At 32.7% G+C, this 21,861-nt stretch overlaps 1 protein-coding gene across 2 annotated transcripts in view; it reads right to left on the bottom strand.

The window, feature by feature from the left end:
- Nedd4 (E3 ubiquitin-protein ligase Nedd4) overlaps positions 1 to 21,858 on the bottom strand; it is a 48,500-nt gene extending 26,642 nt beyond the window's left edge. The window contains exons 1-5 of one of the 2 annotated variants that reach the window (XM_089638901.1): positions 21,039 to 21,858; positions 11,580 to 11,659; positions 8,290 to 8,371; positions 4,967 to 5,005; positions 2,272 to 2,444 (exon numbers count right to left, since the gene is read on the bottom strand). In XM_089638901.1, coding sequence (XP_089495027.1) covers positions 2,272 to 2,444; positions 4,967 to 5,005; positions 8,290 to 8,371; positions 11,580 to 11,659; positions 21,039 to 21,206 — 542 coding nt within the window. In that variant the 5' untranslated portion in view covers positions 21,207 to 21,858. Of the gene's footprint in view, positions 1 to 2,271; positions 2,445 to 4,966; positions 5,024 to 8,289; positions 8,372 to 11,579; positions 11,660 to 21,038 lie in introns of both variants that reach the window. The other variant, XM_089638902.1, reaches the window with a different exon arrangement.
- Between the last annotated feature and the right edge of the window lie 3 nt (positions 21,859 to 21,861).

Raw genomic sequence — 21,861 nt, forward strand, 5'->3', positions numbered from 1 at the left:
GCTGCATGTTTACATATCAACTGCTTTCCCAAAAAAAAAAGCGAAAATTGCCAAAAATAATGCGAATCTCGCCGAACAATAATGCGAAATTTTCAGGTTCCTATTACATTTGTAATAAATGCCTGTAATGATGAAATGTGTTAAATTTGTGAATTCATTATTACCTTACAGATGAATATTTCTTTAGAATGGTGTGATAACTAAGTTCTATTGATTAAAATAAAATAAAACTTACAGCCATACCCAACTTAAGCACTACGCTCTTTGAACAAGTGTCTCGGAGATATTTTTCCCAAATATTTTATATGATGTAGGCCAGTTAGTTTAGTCGTCGCGAGTTCAATCCTCTGCAAGTCCTCCATCATTGCTCAAACAATATTTTATGCTTATATTGATGGTAGTAGGAGGAATTAAAACATTATCAGGTTATTCGTAACCTCAAATGTTTGTCTTTCTTTAACCTTTAGAATACAATCTATCCCACCACACAACACATTTGACACAATGTATGTGTTTTTGTATATTATGGTTTGTGGAGTTGTAAAACCCGCTCGAGTTTACGAGTTTTGCTAAAAGCTTCATAACTCAAGTTTTGGGAAACGTAGCCTCATTCTAAAAAATGTTTTGGAAAGATTATGAAATCCACTATCGCATTGTGTTGTTATACGTAAATATTTGCGTTTCTAAATATACATTTTATGAAAACGTCGAAAATATGTAAAAATCGCTTACCATTATTTCAAAGCCGTGAAAAATGTACTTTTTTCTGAGTATCATAAAGAAATAACATTTTATATATTGAAGAAATATAATTAAAAACTATTAGTCACCTCAAAATATTAACCATCCAAACTAAAATATTTTTAATAAATTATTTAGAAACGCAATAAATTATGAACGAACAAGATGACAGATTCAATCGGCTTAGATAATGCACCTCTACGTTCCATAGATACTCTTGAATACAGACGCGTAGCGTTATTCATTATCGATACTCTGTTTTTAAATCATGGCAATCCGTATACTAGTGATGGAAATAAATCGATTTTTGTAAAATCTCACGCGTTTACGTGAAAAGACGTTCTAATGTCTTGACCGCTATTATCATATTTACGTCTTTTGACTTTCTAATGTTCGGAGTGATTAATACACAATGACAAATTATTTTTTGTTTGTGTTTTGATTGTTCGTGAATTTCTTTTAAATCACAATATGCACGAACTATTAAATTAAACGATTAAACTTGCACACATGGCTGATATATTCGAGCATTTGAATGAACTTAATAAAAAACTCAAACTTTGGCAGAAAGATGTTTGGAAATGTAACAAAGGACCAACCACAGTACAATTGAAAACATACAATTAATTGTGGATCTGGCCCAACAACATTTAAGTATGCTTCAGCAAAAATTTTAACAGTATTTTTATTCCATTAATACGGAACAATACGATTGGATTCAAAATCCTCTTGCAACCAATACAATAAATTTTACAGAAGCACTGCCTCTATATAATTCGAGAGGAATTTACAGATTTATATAATGACATGACTTTAAAACTTCACTTCTCCGTAGTTCCATTAGATGTTTTCTGGATTTACATTATCCTATACGAATATCCTCGCATTTTCGACACAGCAATCTTAACAGGACTTCCATTTTCAACGACATATTTAAGTGAGCAAAGTTTTTCAACGTTTGTATTAATTAAAAATGATAAGTGGTCAAAGTCGTGCTGTCAAAAATCGAGCCGAATATAAAACTTTTGTGTTCATTGAAACAAGCGCAGGTATCACATTAATTTATTATTATTTTATAATTAATAAATATGTTATAGTTATATGTGTGTATACTTTTCAAATAAAATAAAAAAAAAACAAAAAATTTGTGTATCAATTTAATACCTATATATTTTAGCTATTGGTGTGCCGTGGAATTCTAGGAAGAATTTTGGTGTCTTAGGTGAGAAAAGGTTGCGGAGCACTGATGTAGATCATCTCCCGAAGTTTGTGCACTTTGTGCACCCCATACACCCTGTATATCAAATGATAAGCATACCTTATAACACATCACTTATTGAATTTAATATATAGACAGCACGACTCATATATGTGACACATATGCGACAATTGCATAGATCAGGTAAATAAACTAGTTTCAAAAGTGGGGTATGCCTGTAAGCAACTACAGACCACGTGGGAATAAATAATAACAAGGACAGCTGAGGCGCATGCAGCGAAGGGGCCCCGCGCTCCGCTGGGACTACTTACGCTGACCTTCGGGGCCTGAGGGGGTACTTGAGGGCGGGGGCCGGGGAGGCGGGAGAAGGGCCCTCGCGGGGCGCTCCGGCCAGGGGCAGTTCAACCATACCGAGGAAGTCATCCCTCGACAGACGGTTCTCGTCAAACACCTGCAACACAACCTTGTGCTCGGACGGTTTCACCTGGATTGTCGTAAATAAACATTAGAAAATTGTTAAATATTATGAACAGACACCAAAATAAACCTACATTTCCATATTTCATTGGTCTACCTTCCACTCTAGCGACTAAATTCACATTAAAGTATTGTGTAAACTATGGTTAACCACAGAAAAATTAAAATGTACAAGTTTTATGAAACTACCGACCGCAATTTGAAAAAAAAGTTTGAGAATTTTTGCGAAATTTTTATTAATTATAATAAATTATATTTATATGAAACTACAGAAAAGTGAAGAGACGATAACATTTGTCTAATAAAATAAGTGTGTTTTTGTATATTTTTTATTAATTATATTTATATGAAACGACAAAAAAGTGAAGCGACGATAACGTTTGTAATTCATTTGTCTAATAAAATAAGTGTGTTTTTATATATTTTTTCGCTATCAGTAATTTTAGTTACCAAAAACGTCAAGTGAGCAATTTTTTTTATGTCTGCATTCAAAATTTTAAATATTTCAAAAAATATAAGTTTATTTCTAATAATAAAATATGAGAGTGTATTTCATCACCTTTCAAGAACAGTCTTTAGTTTTCTGATATATTCCATTTACTTGGATTTTATTGCAAAGTGGAAATACTCCCGACCGTCTGACAGAATATGGCCGAGGCCCGGGGAGTTAGTAGACGGTGACCTTCCACTTATTTCGAAGGTCAAATTGATAAAAGAATGCTGCATTTTGGAATTTATTGAAATTTATAGGTTTTGATCTTTGATTGAATGATGGATTTCGCAAAATAATTATAGAATTATTTAGTCACTGCTGTGGACGAAATTGATAAGCCCAATAATAAATATACCTAGCTTTGTTTATCAGTACAATATAATGTGTTCTTGTTCTTTGTAATGAATCTCCTATTCAAAGAATAAAGAATGAATCACATTGTCACTACCATCGCAATATTATGCAGGACTGATAAACAAACTGGTTACATGAGGAATATCTACATAGAAATTAACAAGCCACAATAAATTATTGCTCTTCACGGAAGTGTCACTGATAAGAATGAAAATGAAAAAAATCTTTTTTTACCAAGCAACTTGATTGTACTAGTTCACGGCAGTTTCAACAAAAGTTTTGGTATTAACTTTTCAAAATATAAAAATGCGCGCCACAAATTTTTTTTATTATCGATTCATACGGTGCTTTAAAAAGACATTTTTCAAAAAATAATCTGTGTGCGAAAGGAAGAAGAAATATGTCAAAATAATTTTGCAAAATTTTGTGGTTGACGTGTTTTTCTGTTTTTCATACACTGAATCATAACACAACATATAACATGGGCAGTTTGTATTGCATCCTGTCACACAATTTTGAATGGTTTTTTTCATAGTTACGTATTATAGAAAAATGGAAAAATATTTATTTTTAACATACAAATTTATTGATTAACTTTATGTAGTCAGTTAAATACAACAATCGAACCTGGATATATTATTTATCAATCATTTAGATCAAAAGGGAGTGAGTTTTTACCATGTCCACGTCATCTCTATATTCAATTAAACAAAATCTCATTTCATTATTAATTTTAGGAATGTAAGATTGAATTTTTGGTGTCATAACTTACATAATATATATTTTTTAAATATACAGTTTAACGTAAAATTGGACCAGCATTGAAAAAAAAATCGCATTTAACTTTTCTGATATAGAATATGTTACTTACATTCCGTGACTGTATTAATTTATTTATTAAAATTATGTACAATTCACATATACATCAACAATGTTTTGTATTTATTAAGTGATAAATTGAAGATGTCCACTGAAGAAACTACATTATTACCCTCCATTAGTATTCTGCACTGAAACCTGACTTTCAGTAATCCAGTATCGGTGGAAATTTTTAAGTGATACCTAAAACTAATAGAGGACAAGTACAAACTATCGGTATTTGCCCATACCTGCTTTCTTTTAATATGCCCGACATCTCTCGATCGCTTGCAAATAGGAGTTAAGTAGGGCGGAACAGAGATAAAGTATCGAATCGGGATTCACGGTCATAAAAACCCTCATTCTAGGAATTGAATTATTACAATAACAAATAATATACTATCCTTTTGTTGAAATACCAATGTAAACGAAAGGCACGAAGATACATATAATAAGAAGATTTGCATTACGATTCGTTAATTATGGACATATAGTTGAGACCTTTACAAAGAGATTGGTATATAATATTCATACAAAAACATTGAATAATTCCGTCTTTTCTGCCATTGAAATGAAGCCGGCGCAAAAGGTAGAATTACCCTTCCCGGCGTTAAGCATCAATCGACCAAACGGGTAGAAATACCTTTCCCGGCCGAAGTGTGTTAAGAAAGAAACCATTTCATAACAATTTTGGTTTCAAAAACATTTCTAACAATAAAGTTATTAACAGAAAGGTATAAAAATACAACTTATTAAATATTTTGGAAAATTTAAAGAATATTAGCTTAGAACTAAAAAGGTTAGTAAAAAAAGTAGGTACTTACCCTAAATACGAACTCCTCATTCCAAATGGGATTCAAAGTCTGGAAACGAAAGATAAACTACTTGAATGAGATTATCAGTTACACATTAAGGCAAAGAAATAAAATACAAACAAAAAAAACCAAAATAAAAAAAATAAGCTACAAAAGAATAATCAGTATTAACATGAATTAATCATCATTATGTATTTATTTGGATTAATTACGAATGATTTATTTATAAATTTTGAGGGATTATATAAGGTGTCCGGAAACTAATGTTACAAGTGGAAAATTGGTGGATCCATATCACATTTGGAATCGATCTTGCGGTATAACTTTTTTTAATTTGAACTTTCGTTTTCGAGTAAATCAAGTCTGAAGTTGGAATTTATTGCTGAGAAAAAAGAAAAAAAATGGAAATGCCCAAATCGAAGTTTTGTTTTATTGGATTTTCTGTATGATTCATCAATTAGTTTCTGGGTGTATATTGTACAATCGATTTTCTTAATTTAATATTGACTAGCACCAAATTTTTTTAGGAATGCCATGTAGCCCAGTGGATTTAATTTTTTTAAGATTTAATCAAATTATTCATTTCTTTTTAATTAACTTATCTTGAAAATACTTGGTGATCGGCTGTCAACTTTTGTGCTGTTATGCTTGTCGGCTGATTGCAATTTGGTCTAAAGCTGAAGTGGGCTGAGAATTAGCGTTTAATGGGGACAGTTGAAACGTTGAAATTTCAAATTGACGCTAATCGTCGATTTGTTCGTCAAATGTGACAGGGGACAACACACCTTACCAGGCGCGGCTCGCGCTAACGCTCACTCAGGCACTGAACAGCCATACGTCTCGTGTAATATTATTATCTTGTAATACAGCCCTTGGGTTAGGGATCCTATTTGGCATTGACATTATTAGTTTTTTGTTTGTTTTACAGTTGAAAGGGAACCTTTTGTTTACATGTGTTTTTGTTACTTACTGCAAACTTCACACCAAAATTCATTAGCTCAGTAAACAACCGCACCGAAAGGTGAAACGTTTGTTAATTATCAGATTTGTTATGTAGAATTATTTTGGTATCTCTTTTCTTATATAATTATAAAAATCTCTTCATATAATTGAATAAAACTCTTTTAAAATTAATGACGTCATTTTTTAAATTTTATACTATAGAAACAAACAGTGCATGAGTTACAGCGATGAAACAATATACAGGAATAAGATATTTCATGTTGGGTACCTATGATATGTTTCCTTGTAATATCTGCTAAGTGGTATGTTTATTCCTTAATTACCAGGTGACGCCTGTATGCAGTATATAGGTGTGTGGGTAATGTATGTGTGAGTGTTTGTGTGGGTGTGTCTGTATGTATGCGCATTGAACAGTTTATATTATTGCCATGATGCCACGTTTGAATTTGGGCAGTGAGTCTGAAGAAATGTCAATGTTTGAGTTATGATAAATGTGGAGTATATAATAAAAGGGTCGAAGAATTGATCTCTGTAAATAGGTAAGATAGCCACACTTACATTTAAAAGTTACATATATATATATATATTACGTTTTGATGAATTACTCGGTGAACCAACAAACATTTAGGGCACCGGGCGCGCCTGCACTTGAACGGGCCTGCCTACCCTTAGTACTAATGATTGCTGACTTCAAATTAATATCCCGATCACACCCAATGCAAACAACTGTAATTAATTTTGTCTAAAATTTACTTTGAATTCCGGGTTAGTGATTTTGGTCCAATAAAAATTATTAAAAAATATAATTTCAGATGTGACGATTGAAACATTAAAAAATACCTAATTCTATTTTTCAATAAACATATTGAATTAATGTCGCCGTTGTTACAATACTTGGTGGTGTAGTAGTCAGCATAGTTGCCTTCCAAGTAGTTTGGGGTTGAATTCTTGGCCATAGCAATTTTTTAATTAATATTTATAGGTATAATTTTTAATACTCTACTTGAAAAGAAGGTTGCAAAAATTAATGTTTAAAAAACCTAAAATTATAATATCCCGTGATTCGGACTAGTTGATAAACAATAAACATGATGGAACAGGTTTTCCGCTAATTGTTTAAAGTTTATGGTAGCAAATAAGTTATCTCCAAAGAAGGCCAATATAAGGAGAAAAAAAATCTGCTTAATATTACTCTTTATTCGCACAGGCATTGCTTGAAATAGAGATAATAAAAGTATTTATTTAATGATTCATTCACAATAAATGGTCATTTTAATCACACACTAATGTCCACAGTACATCAAACAAGAAAAGTACACAAAGTGTAATTAAATATGATTCAAATTTAGTTTTCAATTTCTGATGACCAGATCGATTAAAATCAAGTAATTACCTTGAATAAATGCACCATATGAGAAATTCGCAACATATTGTTATTAATAATTCCATTCTTAAAAAAAGTGTCTTCCGTAAGAGATCTACGAATCACTCTTGATTCTAAATTCATAATTGATGTACACACATTAATGACATTAACCTGTGGAACACCAGGCTTATTAACTTTTTGAGGGAAATCAATAATGGAATCAAAAATGAACTCCAAAGTGTTTCATGTGCAAGCGATTCTGTTTTTTGCAAAAAAATTATGCACTTTCTCATGGCATACAGGTTAAAAACGCATTTCAAAAATTCCAGCTAAGACGAAATTGAAATGTCAAAGACAGCCATCTTAGATCATACAACGGTGTACTATTCAAGATTAAGTGTATCATTCACACTTTATCACAAAATAGATTTTTTTAATGGATTTTAAAAATAGACCACTTACAAAATATTGTGTATATATTTCATAAAGATCGAAGCGTCCTAAGCATTATTTTTTTGACTTGATTTGAGGACGCTCTCCGGTGTACTTTTACTTAAGCGAGCAGATATACGTTAGCCTAGCTGCTCTGCCCCTTCTTAAGACTCTCGGCTTTATATACACAAACAGTCAGAACGAACCTAACAAAGAGATGCCAGACTTGAAGAAAATGAACTGTTTGAACAAGCAGAAGGCATTACTGATAGATTTTTCAGTAAAAAAAAAAACTTTAAACGCTGCTGGAACTAGAATTGTTTTAAAATTATTTTTTAGGTATTTTTAAAAATCACAATATGGGCTTATTTTGAGGGCCGGCCAACAGTCTGCCTTTAGATTATGCTTTCTCTTGTTTTCAACTTCTGGTCTTTTTCGTAAAGCCGATCTTATATCCTCTGCATAAATGATATTATCGTATATATATTACGGGAAAATAATGATATAAAGAAATAAATTTAAAAAACTGAAAATAAACAAACTCAAAAGAAGAGCAATGTAAGTAAAATACCTTTTTTTTGGTTTTCGTGAAAACTGAATCCACCACAACGTCGCCATTGACAGTGCTGAGGTCGACGCGTACATATGGATCGCTGAAAACAATAAAAATGTATATTGAATTAAACTGTAAGGAAGGCTCTCAACTAGCCATCAGGAGGTTGTGGGTTCAAATTCCAGCATGAGTGAGTAAATTTCATTCGATTAATTTTCACAATTTATTCATTTAAAATAATAACATATTGTCAGTGTTGTGCAAGAAGTAATTAAGTGACATTTTTGGTAAAATTGAGCAATAAAACATTTTGGGTTGTTTTTTTATTAAAACTCTGAGGACAAAAATACATTCGTACGTTTTTGGCTTAAGGCGATGCACTACGTCGTGTAATATTTTAAATTGAGCCGCTATCAATAACAACCCTTACGTAGATGGCGATAAGGTTTAAATTCCCACTTGACACCATTCGCCTGTTTTGATTTATGCAAGAAAAAAACATGGCCAAAAAGTATCTTTTATTTTATTTTGTGGATGTTCAGGCATAAATATTTAATTTTTTTTCGATCATTTTATAAATAACTTAAGTTGTCACATTATACAATAAAATCATAACCGAAAATGGGTTCGTAAGTAGGAAATTTTTAACTTTAAAGCAGTTTTCATAGGCCTTATAAATTATTTTTTTCTGGGCTTATAAAAAGACTTCTGTAAAAAATACTCAATTATTTCAAAGGCCAAAATGTACTCTACTCGCAGTATTTAATTAAAGCATCTGAAACATTTTTAGGCGGCTAAATTTTCAAACCAAAAACACGTGATTTTGCATTACTACGTATTGCATCGCCTTAAGAACAGCTGCTCTAGGGAAAGAAATTTTATAAAAATAGAAATCATCACGTCAGTTAATGATTTTATATTTTCTTTGAATGTTGCGCTACACTGACGATATCGTATATTTGTGGCATGTTCCAGAATGGTAGATAATTTCAGCATCACCTTGTGGAAAGGCTATCATTCTTTGGTGTTCAAATCTGAATAGCCAGTTACCTCCCCACCTTCCTCCTCCCCCTCCCATCTACCTTTAGCCTCCCATCACTCTCCAATTGGGGATGCCATAGTCTCAGTTGGAGTAATTAGAGGACAGTTGGATCAGTCGGGACTCAGCAGTAGAAAACTCTTATGTGAATTAGTTTTCTTAAAAATTGGTATAGATCACACTTCAAAGGATTATCTGTTCCATGCGTGTTGCGCTTCCTCCCCAATTGAACCAACATTTCGGACAGTCTTGCAGTGTCCATGATCAGGTTGAATTTAGTTGTTAGTTTTCAATCTTGACCTTATTGGTGTTAATGAATTATGTAAAAGCTGACTTGAACTTGAGATGGTGAAGCAAAACTGGATCAATATATTCAATGATGGGGGATTAATTTTAACCTTTCAAAATGTCAGCAGGTCTATCTGTTCCACATAAAGTACATGCTGTAGAATGCAGATCTTTTAAGGCACGGAAGATTCATTAATATGAAGCAAGTAAAAATTTATAAATCTACTAAATGTATAATAACATTGACCTTTTTTAAATAAATGCTCCAACTCTAAGCAAACAAATCTGTGTTTCTTTTTCAATATTAACCACTTAATACTCGTTTTTTTTTTAACAAAAATGAAACTAAAAACATCAGGTTATTTCATTTTTTAACAAAATTTAAAATTGACCAGTTCAACAAAAAACGAAACAGAAGCAATAAAAAATGTAAAAAAACTTAACCATTTTCAAAAAAAATAAAACAAGACTAACTATAATAAAAAATAAAAACGATAAAAACATCTGGCGAGCGCAGTTCGTTTGTTTATCTTGTATAACGCAAACAAGTCAAAAGACGCGAGCAGTGTTCGGGTTGTCGCGGTACGATACACGCGCCGTCAAAAGCATTAAGTGGCTAAAAGATAACTACATAGTATAATAAATAAAGTACGTTTTGCTCAGCTCAAAATCAATGCATTGTACATATCTTAATATATAAAAATCACATGTCACTGTGTTTGTAAACGCTAATCTCCGAAACCGCCCAACCGATTGCAATGAAATTTTGTGAACGCGTATGGTTGGTTCCAGCTTGAAATATAGGATAGTTTTGGACCCAATAGGTGGCGCTGTTGTCATGATCAAATTTGATTGAAAAAAAAAATTGTGTTCAGATTTCATTACCAAAATCATATACAACCACAAATTTTAACGTCCCTACATAGAAGACGGTCTGTAACGGGACAACGTCTTATATTATAAAATGCATTCCAAATGGTTGAGTTAAATTCTAACTGGTTTCTAATGTTAATATGAGTCGTGTAATTTCTATACCCGCTATATCAACTTTCATTGATTTGGAGAAAACTGCAAAAAACTGTCACATCTCTAGCGTACATAAGTAAATGCATAACAATTTTTTATATAATGAATTGGAGTAATAAAATTTCGAAAAGCATTTATTTTTCTATATATGTCTAGCAATAATTAAGTAATTTCGATAAATAAAATGGATATAGCGGATTTTGATACTCACTTCGTGATTTTGAAAGTCAACTGAGCCGACATGGCGGGTTTAGAAACTCACGAGTAGATCATTTTGACACACGAGCGTGGCGTCAGAGCGGCGGCCATATTGTATTTTGGCAAAATAACTGCTTGTGATTCGTTGAATCCGATATAGCGGATTTTGATAGTAACTTTCTGTATGATATAGCGGATTTGGTTTCTCACTCGCAGTTTTAACATGGTTTTTGGTCGCGATAAGGAGGGTTTTGAAACTCAATTTTAGGCTCCTCTTGTTGCTCGCAAAAATGTGAACAAGATGTCATACTCAGATCATTTTGTCAAAAAATCGGATATAGCGGGTATAGAAATTATAGGATTCATATATAAAAATTCAGCCTGCATATGTTTGTGCTCGCAAAACTTCGAAAGCAGTTGACCGATATCGCTGAAAATTTCAAAGTTTGTTGTTATTAGTGCCAGAAGTGTTTAGAGGTAGAAATAGTAGAAGAAGTAGGGGCGCCCGAGGAATACTTAACGCAATATCTCTGTACGGTAATGAGATATAGAGTCGAATTAAAGTCGATGTAATGTAGTTGTTTAACAGTATTGTGGTATACAGTAGTGAATGGTGGAAGAAATCGGGGGCGCCCGTGAAAGACATTAGCAATAGCGAAGAATCGCGGGGGATCCACTAGTATATATATAAAACAAACAAAAAAAAAATTGTTACACAGATAAAATTTTTTGTATAAAATAAATAAACAATTGTTACCTCGCACCGAAGATGTCTTTCTTAGCCAAGGCATGGCCGGCAATCACCTTCAACCGAAGCAAACAGGAGTTCTCGTCCGACTGGAAGATAAAAAAACAAAACAAATAAAACATAGGTTTTAACAAATGGAAATTCTTCACTTTATTAATATTTGGAGGCCATCAAAATAAAGCAATGTGAAGTAGTGTCAACCCATAGGGGTAGAAAAAATGCACTTACAAAGGGATTAACCAACACCCGTGTGTGGAATTACATAAAACAGTACCACAAGCAAGAACTAAACGCAGTTGACAATGCGGTTCGTGGATTAGTTGGTTCAAATTCCGGAATTATTTAATGTGTACAACTCATAATGATACTCCCTCCCTAAACACGGGTTTTTCTGAATTAGGAAGGAATTAACTTACATCAAGAAACATATATTTATCTTAAATACAAAAAAAATTCATTGTAATTTCTTATTTAAAAATTTGTCAACAATATGAGATATTATTTACTTATTTATTGGAAAATTTGTATAGCGCCGCTTTTGTGAGATATCACCTCAGGGGCGCTTTACAGTTGATGCAGGTATTACAAAAAATATAAATATTACAAAAATAAAGTTAAATAAAATGAAGTAAAGGAACATGTGACACGAAGATAGAAGATGTACGATTCATGAAAATGAAAATTCAACAGACCTTTAAAAAGTGATAGTCATTAAAAGTGATGAAATAAAAACTAGGTTTAATAGTTACCTATATACATGCTGAAGAATGCAGATCTTTTAAGGCTCGGAAGAATCAATAATATGAAACAAATATAAATTTATAAACCTATTTAATATTATGTAACCTATTTAACGTAGTTTTTGTTTTATCACTTTTCATGACTTTATGCCACTTTTTGTAGGTGTGTTGAATTGTCATTTTAGTGACATACCCGGTCACCATTATGTACATGTATTTCGAAAAATAATTGGGATTTACAACAGCTGATGCTAGAAACTTTTAGTGAAGTTGCAATGGATAACTCTGAATCAGTTAATTAGTGCACTACATTGTTGATTTTAACAGCCACCTCTCGTCTGGAGCTCCAAAATTCATGAAAAAAAAACAGTTGACTCTGTGCAGAAAAGAGTGGTCGGTTTTATAGATTCACCTATCTTAAACACTGTAGTTGGGGTATTCCGATATATCGGCATGACACTTTATGCCCCTTGAGTGCGACGTGCCGATATATAGGCCGGGCCATAGAAAACGTCTTGCGTTATCTACCGGTACAAAACTGGGCCACCGCACGTGGAAAACGTGTCCCTGTCAACTGCTCATTTGACATTGGTAATATTGACAATTACTTCTTTTTTTTTCGGTAATTTTTTACTCAGTTCGAGGTATTTACTTACAGATCGATTCATTTTCTACTGGATTATCGATTCATTTTCTACTGGATTATCGATTCATTTTCTACTGGATTATCGATTCATTTTCTACTGGATTATCGATTCATTTCCTACTGGATTATCGATTCATTTTCTACTGGATTATCGATTCATTTTCTACTGGATTATCGATTCATTTTCTACTGGATTATCGATTCATTTTCTACTGGATTATCGATTCATTTTCGACTTTTTATACTTAAACACTGACAGAACGGGCAATAATCATTACATGTGTTTGTAAATGTAAATATGCAAGTTAGCTGTAAGTCTAGTTTTAAGCCATACAGCAGTATTATATATTAAGACCCATATGGTTACAAATATGTATGTATTAGTTTTCAAATCAGTAGTTATAAGTCTTAGCTGTAAGTCGCTAGCTATAAGTCTAATATGTGAGTCACTAGTTATAAGTCTCAGTTGTTAGTTGCTAACCATGTACATAAAAGTCTTAGTTACAAGTCACTAGTTATAAATGTTATGTAAGTCACTAGTTATGAATCTCAGCTTTGAATTATTAGTTATAAGTTAGGGGCCATCAAGTATTATGTAAGCACTAAAGGGGGGCAGGGGGGTCTTTGCTTTGCTTATTTTTGATGACATGGGGGGGTGGGGGGGTCGAGATAGTGATTACGTCAGCACTGCTCAGCAGTAGTTATTTTTTTTTACACATTGTCTATGTTTGAAAACAGAATACATATTCGGGGATTCCCACAAATAATTAATAAGTTTAGGTACTCGCTTAAAAAACAGAATACATTAATAGAAAAATGCATACAGGTACCAATTTTTACGTAAGCATGGGAGGGGGGGGTAAGAGCTTTGCTTACTTTTGGTGACAAGGGGGAAGAGGGGGTAAATAATTGTAATAAATCTGCTTACGTAATACTTGAACGGCCCTTTATAAGTAAAATAAAAAAAGTTGTAAAGCGACTTTCCCACGAAAACTGCGCTCCATAAATAATCTAATCATTATTATTCTAGTGAAACTAAGAAAAAATAATAAATGCACTTAACGATTTAACAAACGGACTGCAGTCTGATGAGTGAGAGCAGCTAAGGATCGCTAATCCAGAAAACATAAAGGGGGGCCTATGTCCACAACTAAACATAAAAAAGCTCACGAAGAAGTGGAATAATCCAACTTTTTCTAATATAACTGTTGTCCACTTTCAAATTAAATGTTTCACTTAAGGTTGAGTCATTGAGACTGAATGAGGACATTATTAATGAAGGGGTTCATTATTAATCTTTTGAGGAAAACCACAAGTTAAAAGGACACTTAAAAAAATATATAAACAGATGACTCCGAAATTTCCTACCAGGGAACCCAAAAAAGACAGCCACCAATAACTGGACAGCTGTCCAAATGATGGAACGGAGATGTCAAATAATAATTATTTTTATTTTAAAACAGTAAACAAATCATTTTATTTTATTTTTTCATTATTTAGATACAACCGACATGTTTCGTGGGCTATACTCAACTCATGACGGGTTGTTTCAGAGAATTTGAACAATTCGTCAAATTTTAACATTCGTTTTCGGGTTCTGTGAAAGTCCTATTCAAATTCTGCAATTATTTATTTATTTAATTATTTATTTCATCCAAATCCAAAATATTTTTTTCTGTTTCAGTTTACAAAATTATTATGTGTTAGTCAAATCAAATTAAATACCTTTATTAAAATATTCCACTACTTGATGAAAAAAACTTCAATAGGGTATGCTTATATATTGAAATTGATGTACTAAATATATCAACAACATCGTAGTATTTGTTTCCTAGCTGTTGAATCCGTCGCATAGGAGTGTGATATTGGACATTGAATTATAATTATATCATTATACATAGAATATAGTTTAATAGAACTAAATTAAAACAGACTAACTAACTAACAAACCATCACGCCATTTCTCCGCAGGGGTAGGCAGAGAGGACGGACCACCAAACAACTCGGTCTTGGCACACACTTCTTGCCTCATTCACATTCATACATCATCTCATACATACTCTTCTATTATTCTGACTCTTGACATGGCCCGACTGGAGTATCTGATTCACTTGATCGTGCCATGTCTTCCTCGGGCGTCCCCGACTCCTGCTACCATTCGCATTTGCATAATATATCCTCCTTACACTCCTATCTTTGCTCATTCGCTCTACATGCCCAAACCATCTAAGCGTCCCTTTCTTAATCTTACTCATTACGCTTACGTCAGCCTTGCACTCTTTGCGGATCTCCACATTCCTCACACGATCAAACATGGTTTTACCACACATACGCCTCAGGGATCTCATTTCACCAGCATTCAATCTACATTCATCCTTTCTTTGCCAGTTCCATGCCTCACTTCCATACAACAAGGTAGGTACCAGAACTCCGTTGTGGACTGCTAACTTAGCTTCTTTGGACAAATTTTTGTTAGCGCCAACTGCGTTCAGTCTTCCATTAACGAAATTACCTGCATTTACCCTTCTTTGAATATCTCTGTCAGCCTTCCCATCTCTCTTAAACATACTTCCTAAATACACAAACTCATCCACCTGCTTCAAGTATTAAAACAGAACTTGAAAATGGACGTTGAAATTTGATGAATTGTTCAAATTCTCCGAAACAATCCGTCCTTAACCGTTCAGGCTGATTTGTTCGGTTTGCGAAAAAACAGCTATTACGCGTAGAGTCAATTTGTTCACTTTTATATCATATAGTCTCACACAAATCGTTGTATCTCCCTTACTTTTATGGTGAGAAATATGAACTCAACAGTGATAGAAAGAGGAAACACCACGCATTATATTAAAAACCAGAAGATAACCACAGAAGAATTAAAATAAATACCTCTATTCAGTGGCGGCTCTTCTACGATGGTCTTTTGGTCAATGATCTCCCAAAAGTGGAATAATATAAAAAAAGGATTTAACAAATTACCCAATAATTAATTTAGTATTTATATTCATGCAGATTTGTATGTTTTTTCGATTCGTTCCAGTGCCATTTAGCGTCCAAATAAGAAGCTATTAAATATATGTAGCGTGGGTCACTTTAAATTTTGTCCCAAAACTATCTCCTTTCTTTATCTTTGCTATACAAAAGAGGTAACCACTAGCCACTAGCAATATGTATTAGCATTTCATATTTTTTTTTTTCGATTGACCTTCAACTACTGGACCCCTAGAACCGTCTCTTCTCTATGAAACCAAAGGTTCCGACCGCAATTTGAGAAAAAAAATTTTTATATGAAACGATAAAAAAGTGAGCTGTCAATAATGTTTATAATTCATTTGTCTAGTAAAATATGTATCTTTTTATCATTATCTGCAATTTTATTTCAGTGTTTAGACGAAAAAACTTAAGATGATCCATTTTTTAAACTTTTCTTATGTTTGATTTCAAAATATTAACATTTAGAAAATTATATGTTTATTCGTTTGGTAAAATTTGAATGTGAATTTTACCACCAACCACAGTTTTTCATCAGTTTTTAGTATTTAGATAGATTCATACATTTTCTATTTATTTGGATTTTATTGCGAAGCGGAAATGAACAAAAATTCTCCAACTTTCTGACAGCTAAGCTAAGAAATATAATGGTTAATATGCCAGAGACCGGAGGGGTTAAAATTTATTTGAATAGAAAAAAGGTTAAAACAAAGGTTTTATTATTAGTATTATTTTAAATGGTGACAAAAAAAAATTGTGCTAAAAGAAATAATTATTTTTTGTTGTTATTTTATGATCATCAAGTCAATCCACACTATGCAAGTGCATTATATAAGCATAATAAATACAAAACAATACAAGAACCCCAGAGATCAAATGGGAAAATAATTCACCGACTCCAGATATTTTCATATAAGAGGGTTCGGCTCGGTAAAACTCCTAACCGGACCGATAAATCCTACTGATCCCTCAATATAAATAATATTAAAAAAAAATTGTTTTACTATTATTGTTATTATCAATCCTATTTTATCATTATATACATTATTTTATCATTGAAAACACTTCGACCATTTTTACTCTTCCAATGGTGAAATCAGAAACCACAGAAAATATAAATGCCAATGGTGCTTTCCACTATCGGCAGATATAAGTTGGTGGAAGTTATATGCATAAACCATGTATGAACACCGTTATAGAAATAATATGGTCATGCCTTTGAATATTCATTTCCGTACCTAGGCCTAACCTATCAATCCTTGCATACATATTCATGTGAAGATTGAATAACCACAATGACACCGTTTGTGATATCAAACCATCTTTTAATCACACTAAGGCCCTTTTTCCACTGCCGCGACTACCGCCGTACATCTACGCGGTATATTTACACACAGGGGAATGGAAAATAGTGCATTTCATACAATTTGATATTTCGGCCATGTTTTTTTTCTTGTTTGATGTATTCGTATTGAGCGTGGCCAGCGATTCTAAAATTTACCCATTCTAGTTTTGAAATTATCGAGAATTCAACAATGATAGGTGGCAACGCAGGTCTCATGATGTACGGACTACGAGCGAAAAGTTGTATCCCTTTGGGAAGAAATACGACTGCTTGAAAAGATTTGCTCTTACTCTGCTGTTATGTTTTTTTTTTACCTTGGCAAAAGCACAGAGAAGACTATTATGTAGGCAACAAAAACATTTCTATTAGCAAACACAATGAGAAAATCTGACCCATTCTAGTCTATGCATCCTCTTTCACTCACAAATGGACCTTGTAATTCCTACCCAGGTTTCAAATATTATTGTAGGATTAACATTGTAGAATTAAGAAAACACACAGTTCTACAAAGAAAATAAATCTTGTCTTCTGAGTCAATTACCACAACCGGACGGTAGAACGGTTACAAAAGATATTGTGCTAATCAAATAGCATATACGTGTGAGAAATTGTTATAATAATTTAGATTCAGGGATCACAAAACGAAGTTGTGAGTTTGACTTACCCCGTACTCAAAATCTTCCAGCTGATAAATATACAAAACGACAACTGTTTTTTTTTTTATTAGTTGCACCAAATGATTCAATGTGTGAGATTCGAGTATTTATTTACAGTATTCACTTTACTTTGGAAATGTTTTCATAATATAAGTACAGAATCAGTATGTAATAATCATTGAACGTTCTTCAGATAAGTATCGATGTTTCGTTTAAAAATATTTATAGGCACTAAGTTGACATTGTTAAATTACAGTTAGGTATAAACCAGTTCTACTTACTTGTTCGGTTTCGTCAGGATTAGGGACATAGCCGTATGCTGTAGTTTGGGCCATCGCCCAAATGTTAATTTACGTAATTAATAGTCAGCAGCCTTCCAAACAAAAATATTCCATCTGAGGCATACGCGTGACAATTTTTGGGAATGGTTTCGCCAAAGGACGACTTCTCGCGTTAACATGGACGTGTTACTAATGAACTATTTAACCAAAATAGGGATTGATCACAAACTTAGGGCCGTTTGAACACAGATTGGGTATATTTTGGCATAATATGATTAAACAAATTTACATAAAAGCCTTATGATGAACCTTAATATCACTGCTGTCAAATGTCATGAGAATGACACATACTCTAGCGACAAATTATTGAACAATATGAACTTAACATTTTCCAGTAAGAACTTTATTTTTATCGATACATATTTACTACTCTATTTATTAATAACTTACGACCTCAATAATGAGTTATTTTGTATTAATCGTTTGTGTTTCATTGTTCTGTATGAATTATTTACGAATTGTATATTTATTCTTTATTTTATTTGCGTAATATTTCAAAAGTAAAGAATATTTTTTCTTAATGGCAACTTTGGTAAAAACTGCGCGAAGTTTTGTTAGTTCGAATCAGAATAAAGTATGTGTACAAACACGCCTTTATTTTTGAATTCGGTTTTTGTATTTTTGCGAATTATTTTCCCGCTATAATTTTAGACTAAGCTGGTTGGAAGAGGTCGGCCCGATGCAATAAATCCATCAATATATAATATGTATAATTCAAACGCATATAAATACAGATAGTGTTCAATTTACTCAATTAAATCCCAATCGATGGGATATTTCTGAACATAGGTATCTGAAAACTAAGAGCTGGTTTTTAGAGGTGAAAATATATAAAATACACTTTAAAATTTTGTTAAATATAAAAAGTTTTGCAAATGTAAAAATGTATTCTAAACATTATGACCACCTCTCTTTTTTGTCATTTCATATAAAAAATAATTAATAAATATATCCATTTTTTTTCTAAAATTATTGTCGGATACTTTGTTTTTTAGAGGTGTACATTTTAATATAAGTATTCTTTGATTAACTTCTATAGTTGAATATAAAGCTTGTGTTTTCTCTTTTAACACCCTTTTGTTCTAACTATGACGGTAAGGGAGATACAATGATTTCTTTGAGACCATACCAGTCAAAAAAGCAAACGAATTGACTCTGCGGGTACTTGCCGGTTGTTCCCAAAACAGAATGTGTTTTCCAACAAATATTTATCTATTATCAATATCAGGAGATCAGAAACATCAACAAAACATTTCAACAAATGATAATCTGAGATTCATACTATCACTGATCATAGCTTCAGAAATCATTTGATTATGTTTCCTGCAATATAATATTTTTACTTTCTTTCCTCAATTAATAGTTTGAAACGAATTCTTGAATTTATCTGTATAAATAAAAATGTAAATGTTTGTTTGTTCAAAATCTTAAATCTCCGAAATCTTTGAAATTTTGACAAAACGTTGCATTCTAGTACGTGTGTTTTTATATACCTGTATTATATAGATGTCACCTGTGACAGATAAAAACAGCGCCATCTGTTGGAAAAACATGTTATCTGTTGGATGTAAAAGCAACACGAGCTATTGTTTCTCTATCTTCATAGACAGACTGAGCCAGAGCAATGCGTGGCTGGGTACATTTAGATACTCAATATATATATATTTTTTTTTTTTTTTTTTTTCATAATGGATTCATAAATTTATTTTAAAATACTTCATCAGTTTCAGTTTCATAACAATGAGAAACAACAACTTGTATTGTACATATTAATATATGCATTAGAAATGTCATAAAACGGTTCAGTCTTAGGACAGGTTGTTTCGGAGGATTTGAACAATTCATCAAATTTCAATGTTGATTTCCGGGTTCTGTGAAAGTCCTATTCAAGTTCTGTTATTATATCAGCATAGGGTAGTTGCTTGACAGAACTGAAATAAAAACAGAACTTGAAAAAATCTTTCACAGAACCTGAAAATTAACTTTGAAATTTGAAGAATTGTTCAAATTCTCCGAAACAACCCGTCCTTAATGGTTAATAATTTACATAATACACCCATACACATTGACTAATACCATCAATGTCCATAGTATCATATATTGTAGTATTTAAGTACTGGATGCATTCTGAAGATTAGTTTATCCCTATCTGAACAAAGATCTTATTTTCTATCAAGCCTTATCTAGAAATTATTCTATTCGCCCGAAAAAGAAGAAAAAAGAAAAAGCCTGTGCAATGAAAAAAATATTATGAAAGGAATAATAAAGATATTATAGAGTATATTATTATAGGTTAAGTTTTGTTTTCAATTCCTCGGAGATTGAAGGTGAAATTTAAAAATTGCTCAATTGCTCCTTGAAAAACCTTATTACAGAGCTAGGTATACTCAGGGCCGCCCCTACGCAGCGCCCTTGAGGTGATTTTGCACAAAAACGGCGCTATATAAATCATCCAAATATTATTAGTATTATTACGCAGGTGCAATTGGAGAAGTTCACTCTGGACACCTAAGTGACAAGGCTCTGATAATAAAACACCTAACCGTCATAACACATTGCCCTTGAGATTATTTTTCATAAAACGGTTCTACACAGAAATACAAATCATCCGAATATTATTAATTACGGTGATCACCTGCCTGGGCGTCTGCCGGTTATGACAAGGGGAGCCAAAATTTTACTTGCGCCAGGCGCTGTTTGTCTCAGGGTATACTGTAGTCATAGTTGTAATCCAAACAATGAATTTTACCGCTATATTATGGAGCGATCTTCTGGGTTCGAGAGAAGCAGAAGGTACAGCTGAAGATCGTCTTCTGGCTGCCCAGGAGTTAGAGCGAGGTCTCTGGTTGTTCATGGCCCTCTGGGCGGGAGAGACGACGGGCGCAAAGGCCGCTATATGCTGCAGGGCGGCAGGCATCTTGGTTTATCATCAGGAACAGCTTCAATATATTCAATGTCCCCCTTCACACAAGTACTAAACGCAATTATTCAAAAAATAATTTAAGTACTTTCATTTATCACACTGCAACACCCTTCCAAACAGACCAGAATGAAGAATTTAAAATTATTTTATAGTACCTACTTAAATTTATCACTCTGGCAACTACGTCGTAATGAAATTATGGTTGTTTTCGTACAAAAATATTCAATAAAATGAATATTTTGAAAGTTTTACTATTCTACATGTTATTGCTGATGTTGAATATTGTTTGTCTATGACACGTGATTAGCTACATTTGCACTCAAATACGCACTTTTCACAATAAAATTTAGCTTCCTGCAATGGAGCAGAATTATGATATATCTGTCTTTGTACTAATTAAAACTTTGGAGAATTGGACAAAAACTTGCACAAATACTTTCTATAATTTCACTTCAAACATACTACTGTTTCTTCTATGATGCAAAAAGCACATTAAAAAAAATTATCTATCTTTACTTATCACTTGGATAAAAATAACCTGATATTGATCAATGCTCAAAAGTTACACTGATTTTAGCCGTGGACACATTTTGCAGATATAATGGGTGCATTACCACAAGAGAGATAGCAATAATTTAATTATTAAAAT

The sequence above is a fragment of the Hesperophylax consimilis genome, chromosome 13 (assembly GCF_061612785.1).
Source record: "Hesperophylax consimilis isolate HC1 chromosome 13, BYU_Hcon_1.0, whole genome shotgun sequence".
Lineage (NCBI taxonomy): Eukaryota > Metazoa > Arthropoda > Insecta > Trichoptera > Limnephilidae > Hesperophylax > Hesperophylax consimilis.